The following is a 12951-nucleotide window of genomic DNA, read 5'->3' on the forward strand; positions in this document are numbered from 1 at the left end:
AGCAAAAGACTGGAGTGTAGTACATCGAGGTCGACCAGTCCAGACTGACCTGGGTCTGGTTAGGAGCAGGCCTTTGTGACCTGGCCAGTAGGCGTGGCTACGGCTCTCAGCCAATCACCACCATATTGGTGATTGTAGCAAAAACATAAAAATGGTGGAGGAACTTAGCAGGTCTTGCAGCGTCCATAGGAGGTAAAGAAATGTTACCAATGTTATGGACCCGAGTCCTTTGTAATACCAGTGTTTCGGGCCTGATGCCTTTGGAAACCAGCATTTTGGGCCTAAGCGAATGAAAGGCTCAGGCCCGAAATATTGGTTGTATATTTTTACCTCCTATGGACGCTGTGTGACGTGCCGAGTTCCTCCACTATTGCACTGATATTTAATTTTGTTGAAATGCTAGTTATTGCTGCTCTAATTTCTGCCACTCCTGCATCTTTTTGTCATCCCATATATCATGCCTCCTGAGGCCCTTTCCATCTGATCAAGAACCTTCATATATCCCATGCTTTATTTAAAAGCATTTGAGCATTTCCCTTTTTAGGAATTAAAATGGCAATCACTGGGACTCTGTGAAGCCATGCTCTGTGCATCTCAGTTTAACAGTCCTGGAGCCTTGCTGGAATAAAAAAATTCAATGGAACAGATCAAACAGGTTTGGTCAGTTAATAATCGACACCTTATAGCCTTGTGAAATCTGGGCCAGCAGTGGGTCAAGCACAGTCTGGTGTCATATCGGACGAAAATGAATGGGTCATTACATTCATTGAATGGGCAAGATATGGCCTGTGCATTCTCATGTGTTGTGCATCACAGGCAAAAGAGTGAGAAAAGAAGTACCCATTAGTTTGTGGTTCAGTGGTTGGAGAAAGTGACAGAGAGAAATGTGCGATTAAAATGTATTTTTCAAAGTAGTTCGGATCTGAAATTCATGCATTTCCAGTCTTTGGTCTCATAAGGAAATTAGATAGGCTCCATAGAGAATAATTTGCCCTGCTCTAGCAAAGGAATGGGAGAATAACACTGACTCTATTGTAATAGTCGAGCCTGCATAGATTCAATGGCCACTGGCAAAATAAGGATTGGATGATATACTTCGAAGCCCATTTGATGGGTTCTTCAGGCAAAGAAGCTTGTGGGACCTCATTGCTGGCAAGAGATAGGCAACAAAGTCGGTGGGGCTCGGTGCCTACTTACAGAAATATTTAACTCATTGCCTCCAATTATCAACTTCATTCGAACAAACATATCCAACCTTGTCCTCTCCTTGGCTGCCTTGAGCATGGAGAAGGAAAGTTTCATTTAAATGTGGGAATAAACTGTGTTACTTTCTTAACTCATTGTCAAATCTCGATACCCCAAAATTTGACCAATGATCTCCCCTCACCTTGTGGGCAGGAGGTTTCCCTTTTAACTTTTGGTTCACAAATCTGTAATTTATCTTCACATTTTCAATTATTTTTACACTTCAAAAATTCCAAGTGCACCAAAACTTGGCAATAAACAGCCTGAAATCATTTTTGAGGTTTGATGCGGTACAAACCAGAATGCTTGTGGTTAATGGTGAAAGGGGAAAAGTTTAGGGGAATGTTAGGAGGATCTCACACACAGGAAGGTGGGGGTATGGGACAGACTGCCAACTGAAGTGGTGAATGGGGGCTCAATTTTAACATTTAAGGAAAAAAAGATAGGTACATGGTTGGGAGGGATATGGACTGGGTGTGGGTCAGTGAGACTAGGCAGAATAATACTTGGGCATAGATTAGAAGGACCAAAGGGCCTGTTTTTCTGCTGTTCTATAGTTTTATGGATGAATTTTCAAAACAGGCCGATATGTACTTTGTTTTAAATTTCCAAACTAACCAACTACCAGTGATTTTTAAAATCTGGAACTTTAATTCTCTAACAATATTATTATTTATCTGAAGGATACATCACAGGTTTCAATGTGCCTAGAGAAAATGGTCCTGGTGAGAAAAGAACCCCGTGAGTCTCTGGGAATAACAATTTCAGGGGGCCGTGAAAATAAGTACAAGGTTCCAATATATGTGACCAGCATCCAGCCTGTTGGCTGCCTCTACAGGGATCGCAGAATTAAAAGAGGTAATAATTTGAGAGTATTGCTTCACATTAGAGTCTTTTTTTATCATCTCTGATCTACTTGTGCTTTAAATGGATTGCAAGGTACTATGTCCATGTAAAACCTTCTGTTCAGAAGGGATTAACTCGCTACACACAAAACTCAAAACGGTCAACCAGTTTACCTATCTCGGCTGCACCATTTCATCAGATGCAAGGATCGACAATGAGATAGACAACAGACTCGCCAAGGCAAATAGCGCCTTTGGAAGACTTCACAAAAGAGTCTGGAAAAACAACCAACTGAAAAACCTCACAAAGATAAGCGTATACAGAGCCGTTGTCATACCCACACTCCTGTTCGGCTCCGAATCATGGGTCCTCTACCGGCACCACCTACGGCTCCTAGAACGCTTCCACCAGCGTTGTCTCCGCTCCATCCTAAACATCCATTGGAGCGCTTACACCCCTAACGTCGAAGTACTCGAGATGGCAGAGGTCGACAGCATCGAGTCCACGCTGCTGAAGATCCAGCTGCGCTGGATGGGTCACGTCTCCAGAATGGAGGACCATCGCCTTCCCAAGATCGTGTTATATGGCAAGCTCTCCACTGGCCATCGTGACAGAGGTGCACCAAAGAAAAGGTACAAGGACTGCCTAAAGAAATCTCTTGGTGCCTGCCACATTGACCACCGCCAGTGGGCTGATAACGCCTCAAACCGTGCATCTTGGCGCCTCACAGTTTGGCGGGCAGCAACCTCCTTTGAAGAAGACCGCAGAGCCTACCTCACTGACAAAAGGCAAAGGAGGAAAAACCCAACACCCAACCCCAACCAACCAATTTTCCCCTGCAACCACTGCAATCGTGTCTGCCTGTCCCGCATCGGACTTGTCAGCCACAAACGAGCCTGCAGCTGACGTGGACTTTTTACCCCCTCCATAAATCTTCGTCCGCGAAGCCAAGCCAAAGAAAAAAAGAAAGAATTGTCAGAAGCTATTCAACTGTAGGGGATAATACCAGGCCATTCAAACTATTGCACAGCCACTGGAGAACACCTGCATTGCAGGACTTGTGATCAGGAATGGGAACTTGAGCTCAATTTCACTTCCATAATATGGAGAATGCCTAGTTTTGGATTTCTAATCACTTCCCATGTTGAGATCTGCTAACCCCATGGAGACAGAAGCTGGGCTTGACCAAAGCTTTGTCTTTTTATCTCATGCACTGTTTAAACAAATTGTCCACTTATCAAGTACTTCAATCAGGTCTTTATATTTGAATGTTTTCGATTATTTTCATTAGCTGGATGTCAAAAAAGTTTCTCCAGCACACATTCTATTCTAATTTGTAAAAAAATAAAGCTACTTTATTCAGCAAAACCTTTCTCAGCTTTGTGCAAGATGAGGCTGTTAGAAATTTAATAAGACATCATAAATGTGAAGGCCTCTTTAAATACCTAAATTCCTGCTTCTTTGAGTCTATCCATTTTCAGAAAGGCAGAGGTGGTGGCGTGGGATAGTAGAAGGAATTGTGGTGTGGAGAATGGAAGCGAAGTAATAATGGAGAACATTATTTGCTGGTTAATTACAAATTGGATGTAATAACTGACCATAAGATATAGGTACAGAAATAGGCTATTCAGCCCATTGGGTCTGCCCCATCATTCAATCATGAGCTGATGCAATTCTCCACTCAGCCCCACACCCCGGCCTTCTCCCAGAAACCTCTGTTACCCTGGCTAAACGATCTCTGCCTTAAATGCACGCATTGACCAGCCTTGACAACTGTCTGTGGCAACAAATTCCACAGATTTGCCACCCTCTGGCTGAAGAAATTTCTATGCATCTGTTCTAAGCGGCCCCGCTTTAATCTTGACTGTCCTTGTTAACAGATGGCATTTCCTTACAAAACACTTAACCTTGGTACAAATTAAATCTCCACTTTGGCACCTCATGGATGAACAATAGGCAAATTGACAATGGACCACAATGTTCATTATTCTATTGCTTCCGATATGCTGATTGGTTATCATAAAGCACAGAAGATAGAACAGCAAAGTCATCTCCTCTGCTTCTCCTTCTCAAGCAAGGGACGGTCCCTGTTTTCTTGTGCCCTGTACCAGTCCTGTTTCCCTGCAACCCCTTGAGGCTGCTGAAGATCATAGTCCCATCTTGGGCCCGTCCCTGCAGTCGCAGGATTTTAAAATAAACCATGTCGGTTCCTTTAGGAGGCTGTTTAAAGCCTGTATGGAGCCGTCTGTAGTTGGAGGGGACAGTCGAACCCTGCGGAGGAGGGTGGCCATTTCAAACTTACTAAAACGGAGAACATGCAGGGTCAGCATCAGAGACTCTTTCACTCCCCCCCCCCCCACACCGCTGAGGCTTACCTGCCGTGTGCCGCCGACACACCTCCCCCCACCCCATTGTGTGTCAGCTTCGTGCGCTGTCCTCACTTCCCCCTCATCCCCCATGTGCTTCGTGCACTACCATCACATTTCTCCCTTATCGGCAAGAAGAAACCTGACCGCGCACGCTGAAATTGAAAGGTAAATGCCCTTTCTGTGCCTTGATTTGTTCTCCATTCTACACCCCCAAATGGAGGACCAATGGCTCGAGGTGGCGTCAGGCAGAGGACAGAGGGCTTAAAAAGCTGGACTGTCTGGCCATCTTAGCGCTGTGTCTCTGCTCTTTACTCTCCATGAGTTCACACCAACTGCAGCACCCCCATTTTTTTTTTCAGGACACTGGGATTAATTCTTCTGCTGTTCTTCACTATAGTGTGATAGCACTTGACCTGTGCTGGTATTGTGTTCAGATTGTTCAAATGGGACTTGGAAATTAGATGATTCAACTCGGAATCAATCAAATGAACTACAGCTGGCCATGCTCAAAATAAATATGTCCAAGTTCCTTCTAATCAATCTCTGAGTAATACTTGGCAAAAATGCAGAGTAGAGGGAAGCCCAGATGAATATCCATCTGACTTTGGCATTCAAAGATGTTTGAATTGAATTGCATGGATTGTTAAATGGACATTTGATCTAATGTTAGTTTAAAATGGGGTATTTATTGCGTGCATGAGAAGAATAGGTAATTGAGCAACCACTACTTATCTAATCCTATCTGATGATGAAAGAGAAGGTAACATGTCATGGTTGTCTTTAACTGAGTGCCCATTGACTGTAAGAAGGGGTTTCTGTTTATCACCTGTTGATGTGCTTATTTTAATGTGTTTCATGTTTTCTGTCACAGGAAATGTGCTCCTGAACATAAATGGAGTGGATCTCACACAGCTGAGTTACAGTGAAGCAGTGTCAGTCCTCAAGTTAAAAGCTGCCTCCTCGACTGTGGCTTTGAAAGTCCTGGAATTCCCTAATATAGAGATGTCATCAATATCAGAGGAGCTTTTGGAGGCAGGAAAGGAGAACAGCTATGATTGGTCCCCATTATGGGTCATGTGGCTAAGTTTACCAAGGTAATGACCCCATAAAAATTATTAGCTCTTTATTGCAAACATATTGTTGCATGGATTAGAGTATATGCCTTGTGAGGATATGGTGAGTGAACAGTTTTTTCCTTGGAGTGACATTGGGCGAACTGATAAGGGGTGTACATATGATGAGAGGCATTGATCATGTGGGTGGTCAAAGGTTCCCAGGGTTGAAATGGCTAGCACCAGGGGGCATGGTTTTAAGGTACTTGGGAGTAAGTAGCGGGGGGGATACAAGAGGCAAGTTCTTCACACAGAGTGGTGGGTGCATGGAATGCACTGCTGGCAACAGTGGTGGAGGCAGGTACAAAACTATCTTTTAAGAGACTATTGGATAGGTATGTAGATCAGAGAAAAATGGAGGGTGATACAGAAGGGAAATTCTAGGCAGTGCAGTTATGTTGGCACAGCATTGTGGGCTGAAGGGCCTGTGCTGTCTTATAGAACATTACAGCACAGAAACAGGCCCTTTGGTCCTTCTAAGCTGTGCCAAAATATCTGCTTTGCACCCAGACTATGTCTTTCCATTACTCCTCCCATCTATGTACCTGTCCAATATTTTTTCTTAAATGCCACAATTGAGCTCACATTTACCAGTTTATTCAGGCGCCTGTCTACATTTTGCTTGTATCTTCATCTTTGCACCAAACACTGTTTGACCTGTATTGTGTTTTAACTGGTGATAAACTAAGTTATGTTTAATGCAAATGATCTTAATGGACAGAAAATTGTTAACTGGCCTTGCTCTCCAATTAGTTACCTTCACTGTTGCAATGACATTACTCTGGATAAGAGCAACTCTGAAAGTTGGGGATTTAGCATTGTTGGAGGCTTTGAGGACAGCAAAGAAAACCAGCCTTTCTTTATCAAAACCATTGTACCCGGCACACCAGCATACTTTGATGGAAGACTAAAGTAAGTGAAATCAACATCTTTGGCTGCATTAAAGAGGAAACTACTGTCTGTATAAGGTGACTGGGTGTATCAGACAACCCTCAGCATTTCTGCTTAAAATGTAGGTTTTGAGCCGTATCAGACTACCCCAAGTCTGGCGCTGCTGAGAGCTTACTGACCTAAGTCCTTTACAGACTAATGGAGAGATGGTGTTAAGCACACAACTAAGCAACACCGTCTTGATTATTTAAAATTTAGCCAATTCAAGTAATGGCAAAATACTGTCAATTACCTACCATGATATGCATCAACCGTTCTCAGCTGGTGTAACGTAATCACTAGTGACGGAACTTGTGTGTTGGTTCTTTTACAGGAAACAACTGTGGTGTTGAGTATAATTTTACCATTTACTTGAAATTGATTTACTGATGTATAATATACTGGAAATGTTCACATAAAGTACATTGCAGGAATTTTCTTTAAGTTAGAAACTCAGTCTTGTGAACCAAGACTATCAATAGGACAAATGTTCAGACTTTGGTCTTGTCTATTCTAGTTCATTTGATTACACCAATAGGTGTTTCATTAATACATTTTTTATTGTTTTATTACTATTAATCCAGTTCCTAAATGCAAGTTTCAGTAGAAAAATGTTTAATGGCAGGAATTTAGGGGGCAAAACTTTAGGAGTAATATTCACTCAGAGTGGAATGATCTTCCAGAAGAAGTAGTTGCAGCAGGGTCAATTCTGTCATTTAAGAGGCTAGATGGATGTGAGGGGGGTTGGAGGGTTATGGGCATGGGAGTGGGTAGGTGGAACTAGTGGAGTTTCACGTAAATTGATGTGGATTAGAAGGGCCTGTTTCCGTACTGTAAATGGTTATGTTGTGTATTTTATGCTGTTCTCCATCGCTACGGGTTCAAATTCCATCTTATTCGCTGACATATATGGTAGCCGTGGAGCTTTATCACATCAGAAAAGCTTAGAGATTATGTGGCTTAATAAGGCATTGGTAGAGGTGGAGGAATATGTGCACAAGTGGTAACTGAATCTTACCACTTGACAAATTTGTAATCAACATTTTCAAAGGTTTATGTTACCAAAAAAATTTGATAGAATACATATTTTCTTTTTGAAATTCCAATGAGAACTACAAATCAACCTGAACATTTCCTTGAGCCAACAGACAGCCGATTCTGGGATCTACAGCAAGAAAAAATAAACTGCTGAAAGAAATAAAATGGTTAAATGGCATCTGTGGAGACAAAGGGATGGTTAACATTTTGTATCGTGACTGAGGGAAGATGCCAGAATGTACAAGTGAGAAGGATAAGGCAGTCCTGTGGGTGATGGGTTGAACCAGATAAAGTGAAGGAGGGAATGTTGAACCAGAGGCTGATAGATGCAAGGGTGAAATGGAGGGGGGGGGGGGGGGGGGGGGAGATGGAGTCATTGAATTTTCCAATTTCAAATAACCTACATGTCTTTTGTGCCCTTTCCATTTGTCACACCAGTTCTCTTTTTTCATGTTTTCTATCGTTTCACCACCCCCCCCCCCCGAAAAAAAAAACTGGTCCTATGACCCATACCAATCCAGCTGAAGTTTTCACCCTCCCTGCATGGCCTCATCTGCCTATCTCTGTTCCTTACCTTTCCCCGTTATATTTCTGTCATCTATCAGGCTCACCTCTCACTTCCATACAGTGGTAATCTTCCCTCTATGCTCTTCAGTCCTGATGTACGTTCTTGACTCAAAACATCAACCAGCTCTTAGCTTCCACCGATGCTGTAACCTGGTGTGCTCTTCCAGCAGCTTATTTAAAAAAATATATAATTTGTTTCATCAATTCTATTTCCCTATCCCCATGTTTTTCCTCTCTCTTCCCCCCTTCCCTCATCCAATTAAGACCTTTTTGTCTGATGGTGTGTATACTCCTCCCTAGCCTTTTAATTCAGACACCTGCCAATTTTAAACTCTAACTTGAAGAAGGGTTCAGGCCCTGAAAATCAGTTTTTAAAAAATACATATAAATAAATATTAATTTAGATCTATATATATATTTACACACACACACACACACACACATATATCTATATATATATATATATATATAGATATATATTAATATATGTATATCTTTAGCTCCTATGGATGCTGAGACACCTGTTGAGCTCTTCCAGCATTTCTGTGTTTTTACTACAATTATTGACTGCAGGATTTTTGTTTCACTCGTTTCACAGGATAGTAAAACAAATAATGGCAAAGTTTAATTTCCAAAGTTACCCTTATGGAGGCCTTTTTTCTTGGGTGGGGGGGCGGCGGGTTGAGATGTGGGATAGAATTCAACAGCTGAGGTCCTTATCAGCTAATTGTCAGTGGTGTGGACAATACAAAAACACATCACAAAAATAGAGCAAGGAATTGCTGTTTGACTTGGGTTCCAGGTCTGAAGCCTTTAGCGAGACTAAGGTAGAATGAGTGAAATTACACACGCGATGGAGGAAGAAAGCTGGGGAGAGGCCAAGAGGTGATAACAGTATAGGACAGAAGGTGTGGGAGGAGCAGCAGGAACCATGAAGGGCATTGGAAAGAGAGAGGGAGAGTACAGGTGTAGGTAGTTACTAAAAATGAGCAATGTCAATGTTCATGCCATTAGTTTAAGGCTGTCCAGGAGGAATATGATTTGTTCCTTGGGATTATGTTTAGCCTTGCTCCAACAATGAATAAGGCTAAAGCCAGACATGTCATTGTAGGGAGGTAAAACCCAGATGGTCAGAATCTTTCCCCCCAGGGCAAAACTATTTCACACTAGAGGAAATGCATTTAAGGTGAGGCAGGGGAAAGAGTTTAAGGGAAATTGTGGGGCTAATATTTTTTTTACATAGTAGTTGGTGCCCAGAATGGGCAGTGGAAGCAGATACAGTCCTAGTTTCCACATAGACACATGAATATAAAGGGTGGTAGCATATTATCAGATTGAAGTAGCAGATTTGGGCATTGCTTGCCACTGACACAGCCTGTTGCTGAGCTGCACTATTCCATATTCATCAACTTTAAAGGGAGGAGTATGAATGGTAGGCTTGTTAGAGATGATGAATAGGAGTGGAAGAATTCAAAGGAATGATTTTAAATACTACCCTCCCACCTAAATTAATTAAATAAAAAGGAATGATTTTAAAATTGAGGCATTGATGTGATGGGAGACTGCTAGATTGAATACAGATTTTGGAGCACTGATGTTCCAGGCTGAGGTAACAAAAACAGACAATGTATAAATCAGTAATGATCTGTTTGAGTGGCAGGGAAAGCTTAGATGTGTTATTTGTATGACTGTCAAAATACCCTTTATTAAAGAATCTAAATAACTTGTATTTTGCACTTTTCCATGCTTAAGAGCAGTGTCTCATGTTCTCTTATCATCCACAGGTGTGGGGATGAAATTGTCGCTGTTAATGGAGTTTCCACAGCAGGCATGAGCAACTCAGCTGTAATCCCAATGCTGAAAGAACAAAGAAATAGAGTCACTCTCACAGTTGTCTCTTGGCCAGGAAGTTGTGTGTGAAAGTGGCACGACAAAAATCGGTATCTATAAAAATGACCAGATCACCAAAGTGCAATTTTTTTTGAAGTTTTTAAGCAGCGTGTTTTAAAATAAATTTGTAAAGGTAAGAAAGTCCTGCCATGAAGTCCAAATTGGTGTCCAAAACTTAGCTTCTGCATGAAGTCATACAACTGCCTTGAACGTGGACTTCAGAGTACGGACTGATCTGCCCAGTCAAAGCATTCAGTCAGACTTGTTAAGCACAATTTTTTTTAAAATCTAAAGAGTATCAACATTATCTGCATAAGCAGGCCAGGCTGTGCAAATACTAGTTCACTTTTTTTCAGATCTACTCAAGTATAACAGTGAAAATAAATTCTGGAGATTGAGATAAAACTTTGTTGTACTTCATTTCTTTCCTATGATATTGTTATATAAATGAATTAGTGCTGCCATCAAGGTGGACATTCATAATTGGGATATGGAGATAATTCAGGAAACAACGAGGGGATAAAGTTTACAGTTTAAGATTATTGCATGAACTAGCTGAATCTAGCAATGTCATTGGGTGGGCATGTATTCCTTGAAGTTTAAAAGAATTATGGGGGTCATTTTTCTTGGAGAGATTAGTGGAAATATTTCAGAAAACAAGAGGGATATGGCCCAATCCCAGGTAGGTGCAACATTTTGGTCAGAGTCAGAGAGCTGGGCCAAAGGGCCTGTTTCTATGCTGTATGACCCAGTAGATGGATAAATAGCACAGAAGTTGTTGAGTGCAGCTCAGCATCATATTAATAGTTGGGGAATCTTGAAGGGCTTGATGAATTACAACTGCTCCTATTTTGTGATCTGTGTTTTCTCACTCAACATTTTGTTTATGAAGTTATTTTGACTGTTACATAGTGGCAATTTAAAATTGTAACATTAAATCATCAATTTATCATCTGAATCAGGTTTTGAAAGTTAGTACTTTAAATCTTTGATTTGAAAATCTATTTTAATTTTCTCGAAAGTTAGATCCTAACTTACAAGAAAAATAGTACAAATTATTTAGAAAATTTTTTTAATGTTTGTTTTACAATTACACTTTACAAAAATCCAAGTGTAAGTATGTAGAAATATGGGATCAGGCTTCTCATTGAATTATTAGGCGTTCAAGTCCATGGAATTGATTTTTCCCCTTAAAGTTGCGTTCACTGATCTGCACATGACGAATATACCTGGATGTGGAAACCAGCTCAGCAACTGAGTTATTCTTTTGTCTCCGCCTCTGGTGCTGCACCTCCTTCATCCCCAGCCTCCTTGTCTTCTTTGCTTCGTTTATTCTTCTTGTGTTTGTGGCGTCTGTGACCTTCTCCTTCCTCATTGTCATGCTGTTTGCTGTAAAAGGAAGCAAGCACCAGTAAACATCTCTTTGTAATCCAGAGCTCAAGTATATAGCAGTGGATTTAGATAATTCTTGATGGAAGAACCCAGAAATGCTTGAATAATGTTTTCACTTGTTTACTGAAGTCTTGCTGCAGTTACATCTCGACAATTCCAAGCACTTCCACCCCCTCCCCAGTGACTATTGAGAAAGTTATGATGCAACCAGTAAATCTATGAACAATGATAACTTGGTTAAATATTACAGGTTCCCTAAAGAAAATAATTCTGTGATTTGACCATTTCAGTCCATGCAATCGGTAAGGTCTTTTCACATTGCTGTGTACAAGTGGGTTAACTAGGTAATTTACCCAGCTACCTACCCAGGAGTCGTGCAGTGTGAAAAGGTCAGACCAGACAGGGCCGGTCAAAATCAACCAGGCTCCAAGACCTAGGTCGGGAGTAGTCTTGGAGCTTGGCTGAGTTCGCCTGCCAATCTCCTGGTGGTGTGAAACCACAAATGGCTTACCAGGTAAGCTTTGTGATGTCAGCCTGCGTCACATGAAACCTGACTAACGCGTCTGTGTGACCTCGGACAAATGAGAAAAATCGCAAACAATTACTAGAAATAATTAAACCTCCCTTATTAAGGAAGCAAACTTTAAATTTCTTGATTGTCTTTTACTAGTAAGAATGCTGACCACTTCAGATCACCCTGTACTTGAAAACAGACCCATTTTAGGGGCAAAGTAACAACTCTGGGAGTGTATTAAAATCATTTGTGTGCATTTCAAGAGCAGATTTGAATATATTTTTTAACTTAGCCCACTGAAACCTTGACATGCTGGCCTGTGGATTAGATTTCGAGCTTGTGAAGACTAATAGGTTTGAAAAAAAAAAAGAGTGATTGTTGCACTTTGGAGAGTGAGCTCACTAAGCAGCAGACAAAGAATCAATAGAAGAACGTCAGAAGCTTTTCCTCACGCAGATTCACCATCTTGCAGTGAAACAGAGGTATTAATTCAACCTCAAATGTTAAAAAAGTGAAAAATTTAGAAGAATCCTCACCACAAATGTTTTAAAATGAAATAATTACCATTTATTTCATATATTTGGTATATGTGGTATATAGTCTAACAATCTTCAAACCCTTAGCGTCCAATGGATCTCAGACCATCATACCAGAACCAAACCATGCACTTTGTACAGTGATATTTAATCTTGTCAAAGAACAAAAATTGAAAACAGTAGAATTTCTGAAGTACACACCGCCTTGATGACTTGTGCTTGGAATCATCTTTATCTTTGTGCCTCCGTTCCCTATGGCGATCTTCCCTGTCTCTACTGCGATCTCTGCTCCGATGATATTCTCTGTCGTAGTTTCGTTCTCTGCTGCAAAACCATACATTATTAATGAATAATTTGAACAAATCCAACCAACTGAAAACTAAATTAGAAACTTAATCAAATTGATCTTGCATCCAACATTGATAATAACAGGAGTGGAAAAATAAAAAGTGAAATGACAAATTGTATAAATTCTGAAAATTAGACAATGAATGGTTGGATCTTGGGGAGTT

At 41.0% G+C, this 12951-nt stretch overlaps 2 protein-coding genes across 8 annotated transcripts in view; one reads left to right on the forward strand and one right to left on the reverse strand.

Annotated features, from left to right (window-relative positions):
- lnx2b (ligand of numb-protein X 2b) overlaps positions 1–10402 on the forward strand; it is a 60703-nt gene extending 50301 nt beyond the window's left edge. For all 4 annotated transcript variants that reach the window (XM_069892890.1, XM_069892891.1, XM_069892889.1 and 1 more), the window contains 4 exons: positions 1929–2103; positions 5332–5554; positions 6326–6484; positions 9892–10402. In XM_069892890.1, coding sequence (XP_069748991.1) covers positions 1929–2103; positions 5332–5554; positions 6326–6484; positions 9892–10027 — 693 coding nt within the window. In that variant the 3' untranslated portion in view covers positions 10028–10402. The remainder of the gene's footprint in view (positions 1–1928; positions 2104–5331; positions 5555–6325; positions 6485–9891) is intronic.
- Positions 9784–12951, reverse strand: part of LOC138740359 (pre-mRNA 3'-end-processing factor FIP1-like) — a 38487-nt gene continuing 35319 nt past the window's right edge. For 2 of the 4 annotated variants that reach the window (XM_069892893.1, XM_069892897.1), the window contains exons 15-16: positions 12641–12763; positions 11053–11386 (exon numbers count right to left, since the gene is read on the reverse strand). In XM_069892893.1, coding sequence (XP_069748994.1) covers positions 11257–11386; positions 12641–12763 — 253 coding nt within the window. In that variant the 3' untranslated portion in view covers positions 11053–11256. Of the gene's footprint in view, positions 9965–11052; positions 11387–12640; positions 12764–12951 lie in introns of those variants that run through there. The other 2 variants (XM_069892895.1, XM_069892896.1) reach the window with 2 other exon arrangements.

Source organism: Narcine bancroftii, chromosome 8, assembly GCF_036971445.1.
Source record: "Narcine bancroftii isolate sNarBan1 chromosome 8, sNarBan1.hap1, whole genome shotgun sequence".
NCBI classification, from domain to species: domain Eukaryota; kingdom Metazoa; phylum Chordata; class Chondrichthyes; order Torpediniformes; family Narcinidae; genus Narcine; species Narcine bancroftii.